The 25,481-nt window shown below is 38.8% G+C and overlaps 1 protein-coding gene across 1 annotated transcript; it reads right to left on the bottom strand.

Moving 5' to 3' along the window:
• Window positions 1-19: 19 nt before the first annotated feature.
• lypla2 (lysophospholipase 2) lies at window positions 20-24,670 on the bottom strand. The gene is made up of 10 exons (XM_048558041.2): window positions 24,516-24,670; window positions 19,949-20,053; window positions 19,000-19,031; window positions 9,567-9,632; window positions 8,500-8,547; window positions 7,857-7,927; window positions 6,646-6,719; window positions 6,459-6,560; window positions 4,288-4,461; window positions 20-3,498 (listed from the first exon to the last, which is right to left on the bottom strand). The coding sequence occupies exons 2-10, from the start codon at window positions 20,024-20,026 to the stop codon at window positions 3,448-3,450; spliced, it is 696 nt and encodes a 231-aa protein (XP_048413998.1). The 5' UTR covers window positions 20,027-20,053; window positions 24,516-24,670; the 3' UTR covers window positions 20-3,447.
• Window positions 24,671-25,481: the final 811 nt, after the last annotated feature.

Raw genomic sequence — 25,481 nt, 5'->3', positions numbered from 1 at the left:
TTATTTTAAACAAGAGCAAGCAAAAGTGAACTGCATTTTTAGTTCTGGGGTGGACCTATGGTTTAGTTAAAGAAATAATTGTGCAGAAAGGTACAAGGTCAAAAATTGTATAGAGTATACAAGTATGCATTTACCACCTCCATCATCGCGCATAGAACATCCTAAATAGTGCTGAGCAGAGGCAAACACCATGGGAATTCTCTCTCTTTATTCAATTTCACATTACAAGGAGATTGGAAAACAAAACACCATGGGTAAAATAATCAGAATAAAACTACAGCAATGGAATTAGAAAGCATATATTCACTTGGAAATAGTACTGTTTCAGAAAGCTGCATTGACAAATATAGTTTCTTTCAATGCATTTAATATTAATTCTCCTTTATTTTAAATTGTCACAAGCCAAGTGATTCTCTAGACTGGAACAATCAATTGCAGATTTTAAACAATTTGTGTTATTCATATGGTTCTGACTATTGAGTACACTGGTTTGTTCTCCATATTGTCTGCCAAACACACATTTGTGAATGCATGCAGCAGTATAAATCTTAACTGTAATGACTTGTCAATGCTGCCCAACAGTCACCACTTGGAGCATTTACAAATCAGCAGATACAAATATAAGTTGCATTTAATGATTCTTAAAATGTACAGGTGTAACTTTATCAGAAGGAATGAGAGGTAGAACTAAATCAGTTTTAGTGACTGTGTGATGAGCTCAGTGATTTTCCACCACCTCCCCCTTCCCTTTCGGTTACTGGGAAAAGGTGAGTAAGCTTGCACTGTATTTACTTCTGTGCTAGATTGATAAGTAATGCCTTACTGAAGTTAAGAAACAAAAACAAAAAAGTTCTTTGCATGGTCTCCTTTGTCTCCCAACATCTCAAACCTAGAGAGGCTAAGGCTTGAGTTGAATATGCCTACTTTTCAAATAAAACAAACAATTTTCAAAACTTACATTTCTAGAATTCTGGAGTAAGATGACCGATTTTTACCCTATGGATTTATATCTGGTCCCTTCTTTCCATCGTCCTTCACGGAGTCAGTCTATTTCCTTGGTCTCACTACCCAACCATATTTCTCTTCTCCTGCAATAAAGTGTCTTGCCTATTTTCAGTAGCGCAAACCCACGACCCACAAGACATATAGATGATGCTATTTTAAATTAAAAATCTTAGTGTTTTTGTGACAAATAACAGTACCATATACAACCAACTTGTTACATCAGGAGAGGTAGACAGAAAAGAAGCCAGTGTGATTCAATGTAACTCCATTATCAAAAAATGGCAATAGATATTAAAAACTGGCATTGGATTTTAAAAAATGTTAATCCCATGATTTCTCTTCAGGCATGGAGCGCAAATGAAAATGGCAGTTTAAAGAGGTCATCTTATTAATTCTCCCTCACATCCTCCAGCATCTATTTGTCACACAGATTTAGTGACTTTTTTTTTTAAAAACTGAAGATAGATCTGAAAATGTATCACATGGAGTCTATGTACAGCAACAATTTATTAAATCCAACCTTTAAAAATCTGGTGCAATTGCATATAACATGCTGCTTATCGAAGTGTCACACTAGGATTCTGTTTTGTGGCAAATGGATCCAAGAGTACAGTGTTACAATGTTTCAATGATTTATAACTGCATATCAAAACCCTCATCTAAATTTAGATTCTACTGGAGCAGTTCTTTAAAAGGATTTGAGCTCTAGGAAACTGTCAGCATTCATGAAACAAGGACACTTTTGTCTTTGCAAACTTTTCAGGTACATGATGCACTTCTCAATTTGCATCAAAATTTGTTGTTAATAGTTTGCATAATTTAACATTTTGTATTTCTCATGGTAAAAGTCTAACTTTGTTACCCAAATTTTGTTTGCTGCTTTTAAAAAATGCTTCTGTGAACCACAGTGATCATTTTGGTAAAGCATTTTACATACAGGGAACATCTTGGTTGGAATTAAAATCAACCACTAGTGGTGAAGTGACTTTCCAGCTTCTTAGTTACTGTCCCCTTTCCATATATCTTGAAGACATTTCTACACCTGATAGTGCGCACTGAGTTATGCCAAATGTTTTTAAAATACAGAGGCCAAACAAGAATAATAGTCAATAAGACTGGCTGGATACAAACCTCTGGCTAGAGAACCAGTGCAGCTCATTGGAGGTAATGCATTTTGAAGATGCAGCATTTTAAAAAGTAGAGATACAATATAAACATCAGGGCCAACAGATCCTACACATGTGGCAATCGTAGGAATAGTAGAACAGCAGCCAGTTGGTGGGGGAAATGTTGCCCCTGCAGACTTTTCCTTTCCCTAGCCTAGATGTTGAAGTCAACTGTTCGCTTATTGCTGCAGCTGTGTTGAAATTAGAATAATTTTAAAAGTTTTTAAGCACAATTCCCACACTTTCACTGATTTGGTTCACGGGCCCTGCAGACGTTCTGCTTCCAGCCAGGGCTGTAATTCTTAATGTAACTATTGGAGAATAAACAAGAACTCAGTTTCCATGACTTCAAACACTTTTAGAGCTGTCCTCAGCATGATTCTTCCCACAGTGGCATATTAGTTAAGATGGCTAAGTTAATGTCTTAACTACGCTCATCAATCTGTGTAAGATGAATCTTACACCCTATCCCTTGCTCACTTAAAATCAATAGAATTAGCAAGGTCAGTTTTGTTGTTTTAAACATGTGATTTTGAAAATCTTAAAACAATAGAGGCAAAATGATTTCAGAGATATCCATCTTCTTTTGGCATCCTAACAATTACTGGCCCTCCATCATGCTGCACTCCAGTCAGTGAAAAAATTGTTATGATCCCATAAGTTGAGAGAAACTACAGTATGTCTAGTCAGCATTAGGTGCATTCTCCAGTTAATCTTCCCTTACATTCTGAACAAATGAGATGCTTTATTGCTGTTTCTTGGTTCCATCAGCCAGTGCAGCAGGATTGTCCATCTCTTGCACTTCACAGTTAAACCAATGATTCCACAATTATGCAATAAGAAGTGAATGCATCAATTTGCAGGAAAAGCACAAAGAAATAGAATACACTGATATTACAAAAGCACATTTTGTAGCTTTAACCTTAGTGGAGGAGATTTGAATCCTCAATCTGAAATTACATGATATCCTACTTGCTCAGAGCAACTTTTATGAATTACATTTACCTTGAAATAAAAGCTACATTAGGAAACTTCTGCCAAGTAGTTGAGCTGGAAAGAGTTAAAATTGAGCAGATGCTTCCTGCTAAAGGCAGTAATCACTTTACTGATAAAATTACCTCTGAAGGGACTTTGGATTGTGCCAGTAAAAATCATGGATATATCCAGTCTAACTAATTACAAATCAAATTGGAGGTTGGTGGCACATGGCTTGGTTTCAGTTGTCAGGTGAAAGTTGAAGGGTTGAAGAAAGCTATTACAGGTTTGCTCACTTCAGTCAAATTGGTGGAAGCTGCTTTGAAATGAATTCTTTCACTGCCATCATTTCCTGTGATGAAAAAAAGGTATTAAACTCCAGTTTTAAAATAGAAGAAAAAAAGTTACCAAATTTTGCAATTCACACTTTTATTCCAATAATTACAAGTTGAAACAAAGTAAGTTTCCTTATCATTCATTGCCAGCCTACACCAAAGCTGATATAAGAAGCTTTCTCCCTCATCTCATCTACATTGGTTTTCAAAGCTGCCAACATAATGACCACCCTCAAAAATTCACTTGATCCAACCCTTGGAAACTATGACTATTCCTCAAATCCTTGAACATGTCATTGTCCAGAGCTATGACTATCACTCCAGAAATTCTCTTTCTGAATCTCTCAAATCTGCACATAACAGAATGGATCTAAGTTTCAAACAGCACCCCACATGAGGGTAATTACTGCTGCATTAATCCTCCTTGATCTCTCTCCTGCATTTGACATCATTGACTGCAGTGTATACCCCCTACATCACCTCTTATTCAGCTCAGGGTGACACCACTGCTTGCAGTTCTGGTTTTCAGTCATGGCAAGGGACTGACACCAACCTCACAAACAAACAAACATATTAAACTTGGAGGCCACAAAAACAAAGCTGGTGTTTGCCCTGCATAAAACTACTTACAATGTACTGTTAAGTCAACACTTCCTCAACTAATAAATAAGATCAAGTATTGAAGAGATACAATTATATAATTGTATCAATACCCAAGATAAAGTAATGTGCCATAAGATCTTTCATATGATGCATATTTAAATATTATAAAACAGGTGTAATGAATAAGCTATTGTTGCACTCACCTGTTGACATGAGCAGTGTTGCATTAAATATGTTTTGAACTGAATGTTTGCAGGATTAATGATTGTTTTTAGCTTAGCAGCTGTCAAAGATCCAAATGCTAATGGTATCATTAGATCCTTTTCACCATGACACTGCAGGATGCTGATATCCTTATTGACGTTGCTACCTGCTGCCTAAAATTACAAAAAATTAAAAGATATTTTTGAAATTATATTAGGTTTTCAATATAATTTTCTTCTTACTTGTTTAAACACTGAAATATATCAAGGGCATAAAGTACATAGGAGTAGGAAAGGCCTGTTGAGCTTGATCGACCATTCAATATGATAATGGCTGCTCATTCATTTCATGCTTCTCCCCTCCGCCTCCATGCGCCCATACTCTCCCTACAACCCCTTATGTCTTTGGTATTTGGAAATCTGTCAACCTCTAAAGATGCTCCATGATTAAGCCTCCATGCTTCTGGGGCAGAGAATTCCAAAGATTCACCACCCTCTGAGTAAAAACAAATTCTCCACATCCTCATTCTTAAGCAGCTTCCCCATCATTTTGAAATTGTATCCTCCTGGATCTAGACTTTCCAACCTGGCAAAGATTTGAATCTATAGCTTTCAATGACAATACCTCTCATGCTTCAAAATTCTAGAAAGAAAACTGACTAATTTTCTCCAATCCCTCCTCACAGGACAGTCCTGCCATGCTAGGAATAAGTTTGGTGAACCTTTGTTGCACCCTCTCAGTGATAGTAATATCTTTCTCAAGATAAAACTGTAGATAGCTCTTCAGACATGGTCTAACCATGATTGTACAAGTACTTTAAATCAAACTGCTCAGGACTTAATGAAACACCTCTGGAGAGTGGGACTTGAACCTAGGCCTCCTGGCTCAGGAGTAGAAACATTACCACTGTACCGCAAGAGACTTCTAACAATTCCATACAATTGAAACAAAAGTTTGCTTCGCCTGCACTCAAATCCTCTTGCAATAAAGGTCAACATATTATTATTAGCCATCCTAACTGCTTACCGCATGTGCACGTAAGCTTTCAGTGACTTACTGAAGACAACACACAGGTGCTTTAGTGTAGCTCCTCTTTCCAGTACCTGGAAATACTGTGCAGACCTGCTCTTCCTATAACATTGCTGGGTCACCAAAGTTATGGAAAAATATACATGTTCGGAATGGAGAACAGCACAATTTTACTAGAATAGAAGGGCTTAGAGAGACAAATTATTGAAATCAGGTTGCGTAAATACAGCTTCTATTCCCTTTAGTTTAGGAGCACAAGGGATGATCTAATCAAAGTATTTATAGAGAAATTAATTCCTTTGGTGTAGGAATCCAACCATTCAAGAAAAAATTGTTTTCTAGACAAAAGGAAATCTGAATCCTGTCCCCAGTCAGGCTCTGGGTGCTGGGTCAATTGAAATTTGCAAGTTGGAAATTTATATTTTTTCTATGATCCAACTGAATGCAAGAACAGGCCAGTCTTGTTTCTGGTTTTCTAAATTTGGCTTCTGGTTTACACAGTAAGGCTTTGCTACTTAGAAAGAAAATGGAATTAAGTGACACGAGCGGCATAAAGTTGTTCTTTGAACTGCTACTGAAAATATTTGACCAAAAGAAAATACCTATTTCAACAGCAATTGAAATATAGTGAAGTAGGCATATGGCAGTAACCGAAGCTTGCTTAAAAAACAAAGAGAAAGAGCAATTGAATGCATCTCCCATCAATAAGGAGGTTTTTTGAACCTCCTGGTCCCCTCAGAAATATACTGATGTTTCACAGGCACCAGTTTCCTATTAGTATCTTGACCAAGTCATCTTTTAGATAGAACATGATGATAGACCTTGTGACTGTAACTGCCAAACCAATCTTGTCCAAATTTGCTCATTCCACGTAGACAGGGTTTAGGAATCAAGAGCAAGAACACTAGTTTACTAATATACAAATGCTGTTTCACAATCCCACTGGTAGACGTAACAAGCAGTGACTGAACATGTTAACTAACAGCCAGAACACCTAGAAAGCTTAGCATGTTTAACAAGCAATTATTTCCACATACAAAAACTGTGCCAGAGTGAAATTCTGAAAGTCCAGATAAACATATTTGCCTTTTCTATGGCACAACATACTATTAATCACAGGGAAAATGTAAATTAGAGATACCTGTGGGAAAGTTTTGTGAAGAGGAAGCCAGCAACTTAGAGCTATAACTCCAGCCAGTTTGTAATGGCACGTCAGAGCAGTGTACAAAGACAATGCACCACCCTGCATTGGGAAGACGTTCATTACTTTCTTTGAACATTTAAAGAAAAAGTACAAACATATTTTGAAAATAATCTTGAAAGGTCACCTGTGAAAATCCACCTAGTATGATCCTGTGAGAAGGAATTCCATTTTTGATCTCATGTTCAATTACTGCTTTTACTTTGGGAAATAAAAATAGACTATTATAACAAGTCACATTTGCCTAATCACTACAGTATAAATCTCTGAATAAAAATATTAGCATGCATTACAAAACACATCTTTTTTAAAAAGTACCTTCCTTGTCCTTTATAATAAAAAAATTGATTGACCTGTTCAGGCATGTTTGACGCACCTCCCTGTCAGATGGAAGTTTGAACCAGGACCTCTGGTTCAGAGGTAAGAACGTGACAATGCACAAGATTTAAAGGGTTGCCATGCATTAGTCAGGAAATGAACATGAGCCTGTGTAGCAGGCAAGAATTCTATCACTGAGCCACCGATGCAACCATTCGATATGAAACACTTTTTGAATTTGCAATCTTCAACCAGGGTCTGTATACGCTTGTCATTCTAATGAAGACTGCGTGTAGCTGAAGACAGCACTTCCTGCTCTTAACTTGAATACTACACCTGTTATTTAATCATTGCTACACCTGTATAATCTTCTTTGTATCCATTCACGTGTGCATTGTAGCTGCTGTTTCAGATCAAAGCACTCAATGATGGTATCTTACTTTCATAGCTGTCACTGTTCTATAAATGCTGTCAGGCAACCAAGCTTTCAACTCTTGCTCTTCAGCTAAATGTTTTCCCACCTTGCTCCAGCTATATTCATTACCAGTCTTTGCTGATAGGGGACTATCACAACACCCATGATGGAATTAAGAACAGATGCTTCATTTCCATTCTCGTTGAACTTTATACCCAGGATGCCGAATGAAAGTCAACTGTCTTCCAGTTTACTCATCGCTACTCTTCCCTGGACCCTGCTGGCAAGCTCCATCTCCCTCTAGATTCCCAGATCACAATCTAGGGTGTCTGTAACCTTTGGTATCCCCAGGCTCCCCAGCTCCTACCTTAATATTTAATTGAACAATTCTGTACCAATGTCGTCATAGTGAGTTTGACAACCTCCTCAAAACCTAATCTTTCATTAAGCATTTGGTGACCCTCCTTAATCTTGGTCTTGTACGTTATTTTTCACATACTTCTGAAGTGCAGGAAATGTGTCAAAATATCCCATACAAAAACAAGATTTATGTTTAAAGTACTCAACTGGTCCTGATTAACTGTGCTGCAAGAACAGAGACTTACTGCATTCAGAAGCTTTCTTTATACCAACTTCATCTTCTTTATCTTCTGGACTTAATCCAGCCAAATCAAACCTTTTAAACAGAGGACAGTTGTACTGTTGTGATTATTATACATGGTTAACTAGAACAATGGCATAGCTTAACCAAATATTCTAATTTGAAAAGAATAATTTGTGCCCTGCTTTAATAGTTTGAATTACAAATGGGAAAACACCATCTCCAAGACTGATGTGATTAGGAGTGGCATTAAATTAGGGGTGATTGCCTCAAGGAAAATACCGAATCAATATACGTGAAAGTTCAGTCTTTTCACGTCTTGCTGTAACAGTGGATTGATCTGCTTTAGTCTTCAACAGATTGTAATTTCAGTTTTCAGAATTTTCAGTTGATTTCCAATTTACACCAAATCATTTTTAATTGCAGACAAAGATGGAGTTATTTGCTCCTGATCACAATACAGTGAGATGATGAGCTGATCAAATGTGGCATCTACATCATCAATACCAAGTGCAGCATTCAAGTGAAGCAAGGTTAAAACCATGGGAGAATCAGGATATTACTCTTAGGAAGGTGGAGAGGAGAGGGCGCAGTGTTAACAAATCATGAAAGCAAAAAGTTTAGAAAACAAAATCTCTCAAACTCACCATGACGGCATTGGTACAGAATTATTCAATTGCACAGGAATCTTTGGCCTGAATAAATAAAGGGCAATAATTAAATTCAAGTATCAAATTTAGCCAATTTAAGTTGAAATTAACATACATTTCAATATAGATCATAGAATCCCTACAGTGTGGAAACAGACCCTTCAGCCCAACAAGTCCTCACCGACCCTCAGAGCATCCCACACAGACCCATCCCCCTATAACCCACCTAAACTATACGTCCCTCAACTACAGGCAATTTAGCATGTCCAATCCATCTAGGCTGCATATCTTGAGACAGTTGGAGGAAACTGGAGCATTGAATTTTTTGCATTTTAAACAAAAACTTCAGTATTCTTTTATGAGCAATGTAGAATTTTTAAACATCCCTTAATCCATCATTGAATGTTTAAGTGAGCTCTATAGGCCATGTTGAATTTGCTAATTTCCAGCAGGTGGCAGCAACTGCTAGGATCTACCCTAGGTAAAGGAAATGCAGGTTTTGTCCAACCAATGCTAGAAATGCAGATATATCTACATCCTGGGAGAAAAGGATCAGGCCTGGCTGTGACGCATCCTGTAAATACAGTGTCATCATTTACTGTCAAGAGTAACAAAGAACAGCAGTCCGCATAGGTCTCATTGATCAAATGGTACTACAGTTCTGTAACTCAAGCAAATTACCAACATGTTCAGCAGATTGTGGGAAAACAATTAAATAAAAACAAGTAATTAGTACCCCAGGGTTGGAGCTGAGAGTAATTCATCTTTCTGTAGAATCACATCCATTGGTTTTGAGCAGATGTGAATCTAGCTTTAAAAACATTCACATCCTATTGCCAACAAGCCAGAGCTGTCACATCAATAGGGTCTGTTCATTCTGATTATGAGAAGGACAAGAGCAAATGTGACAAGGTATTTTGCAATTCTACCAAACTTTTAAAAAAATTAAATAAGCTACTTTGCTCTTCACAAGCGTGATTAACAATTCCATGTTTCAGAGTAATGCCTAAAAACAATAAAAAGCATTCACAGACAATTTTCACACCAAGTTGAACAGTACTTACGCATGTGGGCAGATGTATTTCACATAGGGAAGGCGGATGGAGGACAGTGATTCAGCCCAACCATGTCTGAAAAGACAGTATTGCAAAATGTTCAGTTCCACAATCAATAGTTAACAAAAAAAAATTCTCAACAGCTACATGAACACAGAATAATTCCAGGGGGCAAGGAGCTTTAGCAATAAGGTTGAAAAAAAACTGACATTTTCCTGAGAAAACAGATGACTAAAACCCAATATTAAAGAGGTATACAAGACTGGCAGTTTTAGATAAGGCAGACAAAACGTGCTCCCATTAGTTAACATAAAGAGGCTAGGGGACACAGATTTAAGATTTGGGAAGAGGTGTCATGAGGGAATTGGTATATGAGGAGCAGTGTAGTGAATCTAATGTAGTGAATGTACTGTAGTGAATGGGAATGACCTGGCAATCACTGCTTGAAGTTAGGAGACTAGGTTGGCAAAATAAACTTGTTGTATCCCCAGGGCCCAATAAAGGTAAATGTGCCTCACTGGATTACATTATAGTGAGGTGGCAGACGCTTTATTGGAAGAATAGTTTTTTTTCTTGTGCCAGAATGGCTGCAGTTCTTTGACTACATGAGTTTGAAATGCAATACTCAAGTTCAAATGTTTACAGACATCAGTATTGGCTCCCTCATGCTGCCAACAGGTACAAGTTACTAAAGACTTTTACCCAATGCATGTGACATTTGCAGCAGATATGCATTTCTTCTGCGGTCAATACTGATCTTGCTTTTCCAGCTCCAGTGGAAGTGGAATTTAAGGAAAATGCGTAAAACTACGGGATTATAAATTGGTTCATGATCTGTCATCAGAACATAATGAAAATCTATAATTAAAGATAAATGACTGATCTGGAACATTTTTAGCTGATCACAGCAAACCAGAATTAATTGATAAAGTGTAAACCATGCCTGACAAACCTGATAGAAATTTTTGAAGATTTGGCTAAAGTAGTGGACAGAGGAGTCCCTTACTTATATTTTTGTCCAAAGGACATTTGATAAAATCTGTCCTAAGAGACTGTTAGCTAGAATTGAGACAAAATATATTGTCCTGTTTAGGAAACTGACTCAGCAATTGGAGACAGACAAAAGATACCCTTGTTGGTAGATACTCTACTTGCCTGGCTTTCAAGTGACATCCCAACTATACTGGGATGTCACCTGTTCCCTATTTAAGGATCTGGCAGACAATATAGAAAGTAACACCATCTTAAGTACATTGTTGACAAAGATAGGCAACTGTAGATATTTTAATAAATATAGAACATAGAACAGTACAGCACAGAACAGGCCCTTCAGCCCACAATGTTGTGCCGACCATTGATCCTCATGTATGCACCCTCAAATTTCTGTGACCATATACATGTCCAGCAGTCTCTTAAATGACCCCAATGACCTTGCTTCCACAACTGCTGCTGGCAACGCATTCCATGCTCTCACAACTCTCTGCGTAAAGAACCTGCCTCTGACATCCCCTCTATACTTTCCTCCAACCAGAGGTAGGGGATACTACCATGGAACCAAAACAGCCCCCAAAACACAAAGCCAATTGTACTGAGATCAGCCACTGCAGACATTTTCTAAGTGACCTGTTCAGAGATGTTTATAACAGGTGAGACTTGAAGCCGAGCCTCCTGGATCAGAGTGCCACAACAACACTTAAAAGAATTGACTAGACCAACAAGCACTGAATTCAAATTTCTACCATCCATGTCCTCAGAACATTAACCTGTCATTCTGGATTACTAGTCCAGTGACATTACCACTACACCACTGTCTTTCTATAGGCAGCACCGTAAACTATGCAGAAAAACAGCTTAAGAGACATTAATGAATGAATGGTCCAAACAATGGCAAATATGTAGGTGTGGAGCCATAAACTTTGGATCTGTAAAGGATAGATTAAAGCATTCCAAGTAATAAAAAGTTAGAAACTATGGGAAGTCCAAAGTGTCTTCAGTTGGGGTCAAGTCCACGTATCAGTAAGGTGTTGGGGCAGGTACGAACAAATGCTAATGGGATGCTGGCTTTTATAACCTAAACAGTCAAATATGTGGTCAGAAATTAAGTTTGACCCTGAAAATAAAGCCCTCTTTAGACCAAACGCGGGAGTAATGCATTTAGTTTTGGACACCAGACTTTAGAAACGATATTTATCTTTGAAGGGAGGAAAAAGTATAGGTTTATGCCTATATGAAGCCTGGACTCCAAGAGTTAGATTACAAAGTAAGATTACACAAACCAGGATTGTATTGACTAACATAGAAATTTAAGGATTAACTTGATTAAAGTTTTCAAAATACTAAAGGGAAATGATAGAAACCATTTCCACTGGTGGCGGGGAAATCTAGGCTCTGGGAGGATAACCTAAAAATTACAGATAGGCCTTTCATTAGTGAAGGCACAAATGAAAGTGAGTTACTCACTGAAAGAATCTGAGACTCTGACCTGCTCTTGTAGCCACAGTACTTATATGGCTAGTTCAGTTCAGCTTCTGGCCAATGATAACCCCCAGGATATCAATAGCGGGGGTCGTTGTGTTAAAAAATGCCATTGAACATCAAGAGGTGATGACTAGATTCTTTCTTGGAGGATATAGTCATTGTCTGGCACTTGTGTGGCATGAATGTTACTTGCCACTTGTCAGCCCAAACCTGTGTATTGTTCAAGTCTTGCTGTATTTGGACCTGGACAGCTTCAGTATCTGGGGAATCATGAATGGTGCAAAATATTGCAGGTCATCAAACATCCTCTCATTTGACCCCAAGACAGCTTGTTATTCATGATGTATCTAAAGGTGATTAGGCCAAGGATACTACTCCAAGAAACTCCTACAAGGATGTCTTGGAGCAGAGATGACCTTCAACCACCATAACCATTTTTTTCTGCCAGGTACGTCTTTAAACAGCAGAATGGTCCCAGATTCCCACTTGCTGCCATTGTACTTGAATGGAGAACTATTTAACAGATTATTCAAAAGAATCTGACACACGTCACTGAATGAAGCCATCCCATTCAAGTCAAATACTTAATGTGTCAAATACATCCTGGAGGTGGATCTCATTGATAGTTCTTTATCAGGTGAAGATGAGAGGTCAGAAGAGTTAGGGATCATGAACTGTGTGCTTCTCCTATGACAGACAGCTGTGTGGCCACGTCCTTCAAATAATGGGCTTGTATTTGACTGGTTGCATTCAGATCACTGATCAATCTATGTAGTCACAGCTATGCAGTTATTCAGAGACTGTGTGATACCCTGTTTGTGAACTACTGTTTTATCAGGATTAATTTTATATCAAGAATTACCACAGGAAACATTTGCTGTTTTCACACTGATAATAGGTTGTAATTATTGTAAATATATGTTGGTACCAACTTAAAAAAAAAATCTGCAAGAAACAGCTGGTCTAATGTTAGCCATATAACCACTGTCAACCCCAGTAAAATTCAATCTGTCATACAGGTGACTTTTTTAAAATTCATTCACTGGATGGAGGCATCACTGGCTAGGCCAGCATTTATTGCCCATCCCTAACTGCCCATTTTGTCGTGGGTCTGGAGTCAAATAAGGATGGCGGTTTCCTTCACTAATGGACATTAGTGAACCAAATGGATTTTCCTGACAATCAGCAATGGATTCATGGTAATCGTTAGAATCTTAATTCTAGATATTTACTGAATTCAAATTCCACCATCTGCCATGGCAGGATCCGAATGCAGGTCTCCAGAACAACACCTAGGCCTCTGGATTAGCAGTCCAGCGATAATATCATGAGGCCAATGGCTCTCTGTTAAGACTCCAGACTAAGCAATTTTTTGAAGGGTCTAGGCCCGAAATGTCAACCTTCCTGCTCCTCTGATGCTGCTTGGCCTACATGTGTTCATCCAGCTCCACATCTTGTTATCTTAGCAATGTGGCTGCCTTTTTGGACAATTAGTGATGAATAATAAGTGCTGGCTTGGCCGGCAATGCTCACATCCCATGAATGAAAACAAATTACATATATAATTTAAATGAATCAATCTTTTTATTTAAAGTCAGTGCTGAATGATGCACATGTTCCTGAAATTGAGATCACACGCGTAATTGTACAGTGAAGGCTCTGACCCATTGGTTTTGTTATATTTAGATGTTGCACAGATAAAGCACTCCTAGTATGAGGTATCCTGATGGGAGTGGCTAATGATACTATAATCAAGATGTATATCTAGCGCAAAAATCACCAAAGTGCAGAAGTGAAATCCCTTTATTTAGAGGCAGTCAAACTCATGTGCAGTAGTATTTTTATAATTACTGATTCATGACAAATCTTTTTCCACTCTCCCTCCTGGACATATTGTCAATAAATCAAGCTTCCTGTCCCAATATGCATTATGCATGTTGAATTTATCCACGTTAAAAACCAGCTGCTGCCAGATCTTCCTTCCTTCCTACCAAAATTTCCTCTGTTGCTAATTGCTTATTAAAAGATAATTTCAAACAACCAGAAGCCAAGGTGAACCCCAAAAGCATGGCATCATAAAGCTTGAAAGTAAAAAACCTGTTTCTCAGCTACAATCTACCTCTTGGCTACATCATTTGAAAACACAACCAATTTTCACATGTATGCTAACGACTCACTCCACTTCACTCAGTGTTTCCACTATCTGATTTGTCACACAGCTTATCTGATATCAAGTCGACAAGCAGATTTTCTACAATTAAATATTATAAAGACTAGTACTTTTAGCTTCAGTCTCTAACACAAAATCCATTCCCTAATTATTGAATCCAGCTCTCACTCTGAAAACTGTCTCAGGCTGAATAAGACTGTTCACATTCTTAGTCGTGTATGTGAAAGAGACCAAAATTGCCAAGTTCCACTTTCCAAAATACCAATTATCTTCAGCCATGAAACCTACATCCACAAATTCGTTATCTCTAGACTTGATTATTCCAATCCTGTCCTGGGTACAGTTCTATCATCATCTATGTTATATAAACAAGGTCACCCAAAAGTTTGGTCACCCCTAATACATTTCACATCAAGTCCCATCCACCTATCCTGCCTGACCTCTCTGATCTACATGCTTTTGTTCTAGCAGCACTGATTTTAAAATTCATTCTCGCTTCCCGATTTCTTCGCAGCCTCACCCTCATCTCTGTAACCTTTTCCACTGTTCCTCTAATTCTGGTCTCGTGTACCCTTGCTATCACTCCATAGAGCTTCCAGCTTGCCTACGTTTAAAGCTCTAGAATGCTTTTTTGCAATTTAAAGTTTTTTAAAAATAGAATCCCTGCAACATGGAAACAGGCCCTTCGGCCCAACAAGTCCACACCAACCCTCAGAGCATCCCACCCAGACCTATCCCCCGGTCACCCACCTACTCTACACATCTGGGAACACAACAGGCAATTTAGCACGAACAATCCACCTCACCTCTCTTTGGATTGTGGGAGGAAACCGGAGCACCCAGAGGAAACCCACACAGACAATGGGGAGAATGTGCAAACTCCAGACAGTCGCTTGGCGTGGAATCGAACCTACGTCACTGGTACTGTGAGGCAGCAGTGCTAACCACTGAGCCACTGTGGCACCAAAAGACTGATGCTCTATGGACTGAGCTATTCGGGCTCCCTGATCTCTTCTGCTCTGTTTCAAAGGCACTCTTTATAACATACATCTTGCCTAATACATCTATACGTAGCTCAACATCAAGTGCCTTGGGAATTTTGCAATGGTATGGACACCAATAAATGCAAGTTTTGAAGATGGTAGAAAGCAAGAAATACTGAGGTTGATAAGCAGTTTCAGTACTTTGAGGAAAACACATTAGAAAGCTTCACAAGATTTCATCTGAGTAACACGGGAATTATCAAGAAAGCACTTTGAGTATTGCCATTGTTGTAATTTAGTCTATTGCCAACTTGCACACACATTGGTGTAGAGGGGTGTCAGATTTTGATTTTTGTTACATACAGTTTCCTGCATGCAACTTGAACCCATAACCTCCTGGGTTAGTAAAGGTTCAGAAAATGTACCACTTTTAGAAACAGGACAACAGTGTTAAGAAGCTCCACCACTGAAGTTACATACAAATATAAAGGTGATCGGCAGCTACTCAGTTTGAATATGGGTCTGGGAACAGCATCACTGCCCCTCCCACCTTCAGTCTGGTCAAGTGTTTTTTATTTTACAAACTTATCTTTTGGTGGTAGCCTGTTGCTGTCACTTTATGATTTGCTGGTTAGGTTTCAAATAGTCCTGTTTAGTCTGAATCATGCTTGCAATAGCTGCCTCAGGGAATGTAATATTGCAGAAGCAACTCACAGACACATTAGGTTCACACAAAGACCTGAATCCATTTTAAAATTGGGCTCAGGCAGCTCATTATCTTTTACGTATTAGGTGACATAACCCACTCATGAGCATGCATTTCCTGTTCGCATATTGGAGGCTTAAGTGTTCATTAAACTCCTGAAGAAAAACAGGCACAATGTCACCAAGTTTCTAGGTGAAGTAACTTAACTATTGCAACCACCTGTGACAAAATGGCAAACAAGATAAAATGGTTAAAGTATTCAACAGAGCAGAGTTTTCAAATGGCAAACATTAAACAGCAATAAGAATTCAAAAGTAAGATGACAATTAGGAATTAAACTTCAGTAATGCGAACTGTTTTTAATACATCAATGTTTACTTCACTGCATTCTCTAGACTTCATTTTGTTCTCCACAGTAAAAGCTGACGCAAAACGTTCATTCAGCGTATCTGTCATATCGTGGGGTTTGACACAAAGACAACCTCCTTGATCTTTAAGAGGCCCTACCCTCTCGCTCTTAATGTATTTGTATAATCTCATTGGATTATCCTTAATTTATCCAATGTTCTCTCATATTCCCTCTTGCAATCACAAGAAATTCAATTGAACCAAGTTGTCTATATCTAAAATAAGATTCTCTTTTAGTCCTGACTAGAACCTCAATATCCTTATTGATCCATTGATCTTTAATCTTACCAGCCTGAACTCTTCAACAAGAACGTAATGCCATAACGCCTCCGAACTCTCGTTATCATACTCTTGAAAGCTCCCCACTTGTTGGATGTCCTTTTATCTATAAGCAGTCTACTCCAATCAACTTTTGAAAGTTACCTGCTGCATCACCAAAACAGTCACAGGGTCATACAGCATGAAAACAGACCCTTCAGTCCAACCAGTCCATAATCCCAAACTAAACTAGCCCCAATTGCCTGCTCCTGGACTATATCCCTACAAACCTTTCCAATTCATGTACTGATCCAAATGTCTTTTAAACATTATTATTGTACCCTCATTCACCACCTCCTTAGGACATTCATTCCACATGCAAACCACCCTCTTAAAAATTTGCCTCTCATCTTTTTATAAAATCTCTCTCCTGCTCACCTTAAAAATGTGCCCCCAAGTTTTGAAATCCCCCATCCTAGGGAGAAGACAACCACTATTTATTTGGAGTAAATTTGCCTTATTCAAATTAAAAACTTGAACTTTTATGGGAGGCTTACCATTTTGAAACTAATACAATTATGATCGCGAGACCCAAAGTGTTCCCCTTCTTTTACTTTACCAAAGGAAGGTCTAGTTTTGGTCCTTCTCTGGTAGGAGTATCCATTTGACAAATTCCTCACTACTCAAGCCTTTAACATTCTGGTAGCCCCAAACAATATCTGAAAAATTTAAATCTCCCACTATTACAACCTAATTATGCTTACATATATCTGAAATCTCCCTACATATTTGTTCCTCAATTTTCCTACTACTATTGGAGAGGGGGGGGGGGGGCAATAGTACATTGCCATCAAGGTGATTTTTCCTTTCTTATTTCTAATTTCTATCCATATATTTTCACTGCATTTTTCAGAACTACCTTCTTTATTTACAGCAGTAATGTATTCCTTATTCAAAACACCACCATTCCTCCGCCTCCTTTCCAATCCTCCCTACAGCATCTAAAACCCACAAGACAGAGCTGCCAGTCTTGTCCATCTCTAACAGATAGCAAGAACTGCCGATGCTGGAGTCAGAGATAGCAGTGTGGTGGTAGAAGAACACAGCAGGCCAGGCAGCAGAGGAGCTGGAAAGCTGATGTTTCAGGTTGGGACCCTTCTTCAGAAAAAAATCCATCTCTTAGGCAAGTTTCTGTAATAGAAATGTCATCCCAATCTCATGCTCTTAAATGTGCCTGGAGTTCATCAGCCTTACCTGCAAGACCCCTTGCATTGAAATAAATGCAATTTAGTTCTTCAGAATTACTACATTCTCTGGCTTATTTAGTCACGTCCTAACTCAAGTACATTAAATTGACAGGCAGAGCTTGTTTAACATTGCCCCACTAAAAGTCATTTTAGCATTGTTTGTTCTTTGAGACCTGTTTGTTTTGCATCATTATTTTCATTTTAGCCTTGTTTCCATATATCATTAGTGTCTATCATATTAGATTAGTGCCTTTATCCGCACTGCCTATGGATTAGATACTCTCCCTTTTCTGCTGGCGGGCAAAGGGGCCTTGCTTCCCATGCTTGTCTTGCACCGATTTTGGTCCTGGCCTTCAACCTCCATGTTACTTTGCCCTGGCCTCGCCTCTCATGTGCTATTCTTAACTTCCCGCTCCAGGTCTGCTCTTCGCTTCATTGTTGGTCAGTTCTTGTGTCTCAGCTTCCCTTCTGATTTCAAACTGAGGTCATCCATCTAGTGGTAGACATGGGTCATTGCTGTGAGTAACTTCTACCACTAATGGAGCCTGGCAAAACTAAACACCAAAGAATATTAAATTTAAAATGAAAAGGAAATTGTATATTATAGCAATTAATTTAGATATTTAAAGTAAGGTGCCATGTATTTCAACTTAGAAGGTACTGATATAATTTCTCTCTAAGGCAGGCCTTATGAAACTCAACTCTAGTTTGAATGTTTGATTCTCACAGAAACTTGCCTTAAAATAGTGATTTTCAGGAATGGAACTAGGACTTAATCACCAACACTACTGCAAAGTACAATGTTTGAGGGAAGGGAAAAAGATTGTGTGCCTCGCCCAACATCACGAGCTCCTTCTACTGGTATTAAAAGGGATTATTAGTGATGTTTGAAAAACACTATTTTAATGCGTCAGTTTAAGAAATCTTTGAGGAAGAAATAGCCTGCACCAAGAAGGATAAATGGTAACTAGAGCAGAAGTACAATTTTTAAAATATTTCCATCGTTACAGTTATTGGTATAAGGTGTACGTAATGGGGATGGTTATAAACCCTCAAGACAACAGGGAATATACATTGTTAGATAGCTTATCAAAGCATAATTTCAACAAATTTGCATTTAATTCAGTTTTATGGCAATTGGGATTATGAACTTGGTCACTTTCTCTGTACTACTGATCTAAATCAAACTCACCCAGTGTCTCCAAGTCCATGCAAGAAAATAACCTGTAAAATACAACCCAAACACCAACTTTATACCATCACAAAGTAACATCAGACAATCAGCAGAGCCATGAAAATTCCTGATCTAACAAGAAAGAATCAATTGTAGAATGTTTGATTAAAGTTGTCTCAATGTATCAAATCGTGGGATTTCAAAGTAATTAGAGTCATGAGAAGATAATTGAATATTCACTAGTATGGTATTAACTTCAAAATTGCTGATACAACACCCTGCATATTATTAATTATCCAACTCCAAAATGAAACATAAGAGAGTCAAAACTGGGATCTGGACATCACAATTACTGGCCAAAATACAGAGGGAAACTACAAAGGTTAACCACAAACACAAATTAGAGGGAATTTTTTTTTAACCAACAGTAATATTAAAGCACTATTCTGAGCATTGATGCCCTATCCCTACAATTACTCTGGCATTTAAAGAAACAGAAAAAGAAGTCTCAAGCTCAAAACTGACCACAGATTCAATTTAATATCAGTCTGCAATGTGCAGCGTGACTAGTGATAGTATTACTAATGAACTCTCTCCGGCTGCTGTCAACTTGTGGCAAACGAACACTTCAAAAATATTTTTTCTCAGATGAAAAAACAAAACCAAGCTATTCGTACAAGTTTAGGCATTGAAGTAATGCTTAACATATTAACTGAGATGCTTGCAGTCTTGAGTTTCATTAAAAAAGATTGTTGGTTCAAGTCCAAGTCTAGAGTTAAAAGGACAATTCTTGTGAAAACTAATTAAGCAACAACTAATATAAAATTCACATAAAAACAGTATCACCTAACCACCAATCACCACAACCAGGTATTCAGAAGACATTATTATAGTGAATCTGAAATGTCTCCCAGTTGTCAGAGCATTGTGTTTTCTATGCAGATCAAGAAAACAGGTGGTTTCTTACCACTGCAGTTTCCCGTTCTGTCCCAGACACAGTCGCAGCCTCATCAAGCAACGGCAACGACATGTTGTTACCACACATACAACGTCACACGTGCTGAATGCAAACCTGCAGATATACAAGACTGCAGTAAGAAACAGGGATAATCGTGACCAAGCATACCAGTAGCAGATTTAATTACAATACTGAGAAGACTTGTTTAACAGTGTAACTAATTGCCACATAACCCAAAGAGAGTGCAGGTATCATTTAAACTCTTGAGCTATAACAAATTATGTTAAGCAAAAAATAAAAGCTAGCATTAACTAACAAACTGATAACCTGTTTAAAATATAAGATATGCTTATTAGTACTGAGGCGTTATTTTAATTTCATTAGCAAGTCAGCATTATTTCATTAGCAAGTTAATTGAAACTTCCTACTGCAGCTACTGAGATATCTAGTGTCACACTAAGGCAAACTCTAACTCTGGCTGCCAAGCACACGACACCCAAGCACAAGGGTGAAACTCAGTAGGTGTAGTAGCATCTGTGGGGAGAAAACAGAGTTAGTTCTTCAAGTCTGGTGACTCTTCTGTTCTGTACAATTCCGATTTCTGTTTTTGTTTCAGATTTCCAACATCGGCAATTCCCTGTTTTAATTTAGTCTTTCAAATAGTTACACTCATAATGCAGGTACATTTAACCAGATTACAATAAGCCAAAGAATATATTTCAATCTGACTTGGTAGACTTAGCAAGACATAACTCCACAACACACAATGGATATAATGGGGCAGGGGAGTGGAATCTCCAAATCCATGAGCATATGGATATGCTCATATTAAAATAAAAACAAATGCCAAGGATCCTGGCTGTTCACAAGTTTTTTTTAAAAAATGAATATTTGCTATTCTGCATGCAAAGAATTGGTCACAGAATGGTATTAATTAAACTTCATGTCTAAAATACCAAGAATTGGAATGCAAGGGGCCAGGTATTACCAATAGCTTGCTAAAATGCATTGAACACATGATGAATATTGATATAAGCATATCACATATGTTTAAAAGCCCACCGAGTAATGCAATATCAGCAGAATGCATTGTAGCTACGACTATGAACTCATGAGTATAAAAAAATCCCACACTGGCACAAATGAACTATGAAAAAGAGTTAATCCAATGGGAACTAATTCCATCGCATAACAGAACAAGAATTTTAAATAACATTACTTTTACAGTACCAAGGCTATCCAGAGTAACAGCCACTTAAAGATTCAATGCAACCTTGCATATGTTGCTTGTCAGTACAATTAAAGAAAAACAATTCCAACTGATGTTAAAGGTGTTGTACAAGTTGTCCCTTATTACTATTATATGGACATCTATTGTCTTCTGCATTTATCAACACGTGCAGATTGAAAGGCCAGATTCTTCCATAGATAGTTTATCAGTTCTAACTTTACTGCAGAGAGTACCAGGGTTGACAGATGTGAATGTTCTGATACCTTCAGGAACAACCAAATCAGACAACAAACAAAACCTCAGATCATATATTCAGGTTTATATAGGTTTTGTACAGATTTTAATGATGTAAGCTCAGACAATCGAAATGTCAAACTTAAAACTCAGCATTCTACCAGACTGTGCATGAAGTGGTCATCAGGTGAGGACAGAAATAACAAAGTGTGAAGCTGGATGAACACAGCAGGCCAAGCAGCGTCTCAGGAGCACAAAAGCTGATGTTTCGGGCCTAGACCCTTCATCACTGTTATCTTGGATTCTCCAGCATCTGCAGTTCCCATTATCTATAAAGGTGGGGACAGAGCAGGTTTGACTGTGACAGCTGCACACTAACCACTCCCTTTGGAAGTTCATAATTACACAATGGCCAATCAGGTGAGGTATCAGCTTCAAATAACCTCCATGTCACAAGTTAAAGATAAAAATATTTACTTGTTGTAATATACTTCATGTGTAATCTGCAGTAAATACAAAAACTATCAGACAATCTGGTCAATTAGAAACAGTCCTGCATTTTTCAACTGAGTATAAACCAGCACTTAAGCATTCATAAAAATTAATACAAGTATTATCCATTAGCATTTATAATTACAAGTAGTAATGGTAAGTTGGCATGGATAAGTTGGATTGAAGGGTCTGTTTCCATGCTGTATGACTTGACTAAATATATATAAGTTATTTATATACCTTTATGAGTGCTGATCAAAGACCATCAACCTGAAACAGTTTCTCTCTTTCCACAGATGTTGCCAAACCTGAGTATTTTCAGCATCTTCTATTTTTACTCCAGATGTCCAGCATTCAGTATGTCTCTTTGTATTACATTTATTCCAGGTTCTTAAAAATCAGGTATTTACATTTGGTATGTCATGTGAAGCAACTCACGTTTGATAGCATTGGCGCAATCAGACATCTGATAGCACTTTTTAATAGGGCACAATGAAAGAGTAGCCACTAAGCATAGTCAAATACGGGGAGAAAGGATTGAGAGCTAATAACAGATGTTTATGGGTGTTAAGGCAGCATTTGAAAGTAGGACAGAAGTGAGTGAAGCACATCCTGATAGAAGGTGTCTGGTGTGAAGTAGAATACAGATTGCAGGACAAACAAAAGTATCCATGCAGGGACATATGGTTGAGGATACTATGGAAGCAGACAGGGGCAAATTTCCACTTAGCTTAAAACACTAATTAAGAAGTAAAATCTAATTGAGTATTGATAGCAACTTAAGAAAACAGTCAGCACAATACAGTCCAATCCTCCACACCAGTAGCATGGGCGGACACTTCAACTTCAACATCTTCAACTATATCTATTTTTGGAAGAATGTTTCTACGCACACTGTCACCTATCTCAGGTCAATTAGACATGCAGGTAACTTCCTGCTGGCTTCTGGAAATTATGTCACATATTTCAGAAAAATGAATTCATAAACAATGTCTGGTATATGCTGAACTCCCCATGTTGTTGCAACAACTGAAACAAGGAACTTGTGCAGTGAATTATGGATCAAAATTACTTCACAACTTCATTAGAGCATTTGAAGCACTAACTGTCATAATATTTTCTGAACAAAGCAAAGCTCTCAAGAGTTATCAAGTAAATGATTGAGAATTTCCATTCACCATGACAGGATTAGATCATATGACTTTTAGATTCAATTTAGAATATCCCTCGACATCCCTAGACTTGCAATTCATGGAAGTCCATGTACAAGAGAAGCTTTTGGAGTGGTTTCTGCACAAGAGGAACTGACAATACCGCAGAATATCTTCCAGACTGTTTGTCCTCTATTAATCCATGGCCATTTTTCACTTAATTATAGCCTGTAGCCTGGCAAACCTGGCAATAAAACAGTAACAATAACCACATCCTAAGACCAGGTAATTTTCCCCATTCTACTGTAGTAGTACAAACATTTATATTTTAAAAATGCATTATGAACACAAATCTTAAAGCTGTAATCAGGACAAACTGAATTATATATATATATATATATATATATATATGAACATTGAGTAGATTAAGAGCAAAACAAGCAGTTTTTTTTGTTAAAAAAAATTGCTGAAAAGTCTCAGGTCTGACAATATCTATTGAGAGAAATCAGAGTTAATGTTTCGGGTTCAGTGACCATTTTTCAAAAGTTCTTTTAGATTTTTTTGTAAGAGCTTGGCTATTTTTCTTACATTTGTGTATTAGTTTCAAAAATAGTCTGTTTCTGCACCTACGCCTATACATAACGCTTACACATCACTCATAAGACACAGGTTATACTAAATCGATCAGCCAACTAGGATAAAACATTTGCATTTACGTAGTACTGAACATAACTTCAGGGCATACTAAAATGTTCCGCAACCAAAGCGCATTTGAATTACATGATACACAGCAGCCATTTGTGCATTGCAAGCTGATATTGACTAGATAATCTGTTTAAACATGAAACTACTAATAATGAATATTCCTGCCCTTCAACTAAAATAGATGCAAGTTTACCTCCACGGAGGTCAGGAAGTGCCTCGGTTCAACATCTAATCTGACAGACCATCACTCCCTCGCAATATCAGGCTGCAGTTCTTTTGGGAACAGCTCAAGGAACACCTGATCTCCAATTTTTCTGGTCATTACTTTGTTTTGCTGAGTGAAACCACACATCCTTCCCTTATCCCAGTGGATTAGCACAGGATGTTCATTCTCAAACGAGCAGCATCTGTCGTGTTCTTTTCACAAAAATTACAACTGGTGCAGGAGACCATTTGGCCCATCGCGGTCGTATGGGGGGTGCGGTGGGAGATGGAAGAGGAGGGTTTGGGAGGGGAAGTGTATGAGGGGTGGGTGTTGGGGATGAGGTTAGATCTATGTGAGGGGGATGGGGCGAAAGAACGCGGCTCGGACGGAGAAGCGGCTCGTGCGGTGGGAGATGTGGATTCGCCGCGACCAACCCCGCATCTCCGGGTCGGGATCGGAACGCGGAGGCCAAGGACACCTCCAGCTGGGCTCGTCAACGGCGAACCCAATAACCAGAGCACCCACCCCAGCCCGCCAACCCCCGGTTCCGGCTTTTACCTTCAGTCAAGGAACCACCGACAACGAGCAGCCTCCCTCCCCACAACGACAGGCAGGATCACGTGACCACAGACCACTTCCTCCCATCACTGACATCATATGCCCTGCCCTCTAGCGGTAGGATCCTCCTGTCTTGTTTATTTGTGTCTTTCTGTCTGCTTTGATTACCCTGCAACGATACCACGGCACAACCTGAGTGTTGTATCTAATTAGAGATGATGGGAACTGCAGATTGCTGGAGAATCCGAGATAACAAAGTTTGGGGCTGGATGAACACAGCAGGCCAAGCAGCATCTCAGGAGCACAAAAGCTGACATTTCGGGTCTAGACCCTTCATCAGAAAAGGGGGATGGGGAGAGGGTTTATCAATAGATAGGGAGCGGCGGACTGAAGATGGATAGAGGAGAAGATAGGTGCAGAAGAGAGTATGGGTGGGGAGGTAGGGAGGGAATAGGTCAGTCCGGGGAGGACGGACAGGTCAAGGGGGCGGGATGCGGTTAGTAGACCGCTTTGCAGAACACCTCCGCTCAGTTCACAGTAAACAACTGTACCTCCCAGTCGCGAACTATTTCAACTCCCCCTCCCATTCCTTAGACGACTCGTCCATCCTGGGCCTCCTGCAGTGCCACAATGATGCCACCCATAGGTTGCAGGAACAGCAACTCATTCTGCTTGGGAACCCTGCAGCCCAATGGTACCCATGTGGATTTCACCAGCTTCAAAAATCTCCCCTCCTCCCACTGCATCTCAAAACCAGCCCAGCTCGTCCCTGCCTCCCTAACCTGTTCTTCCTCTCACCTGTCCCCTCTACCCACCTCAAGCCGCACCTCCATTTCCTACCTACTAAACTCATCCCGCCTCCTTGACCTGTCCATCCTCCCCAGACTGACCTATCCCCTCCCCACCCATACTCTCCTCTCCACCTATCTTCTCCTCTATCCATCCTCGATCCGCCTCCCCCTCTCT

Source organism: Stegostoma tigrinum, chromosome 24 (genome assembly GCF_030684315.1).
Source record: "Stegostoma tigrinum isolate sSteTig4 chromosome 24, sSteTig4.hap1, whole genome shotgun sequence".
Lineage (NCBI taxonomy): Eukaryota > Metazoa > Chordata > Chondrichthyes > Orectolobiformes > Stegostomatidae > Stegostoma > Stegostoma tigrinum.
Note: the sequence above shows the minus strand (reverse complement) of the source record. Positions and strands in the feature narration are given on the sequence as shown.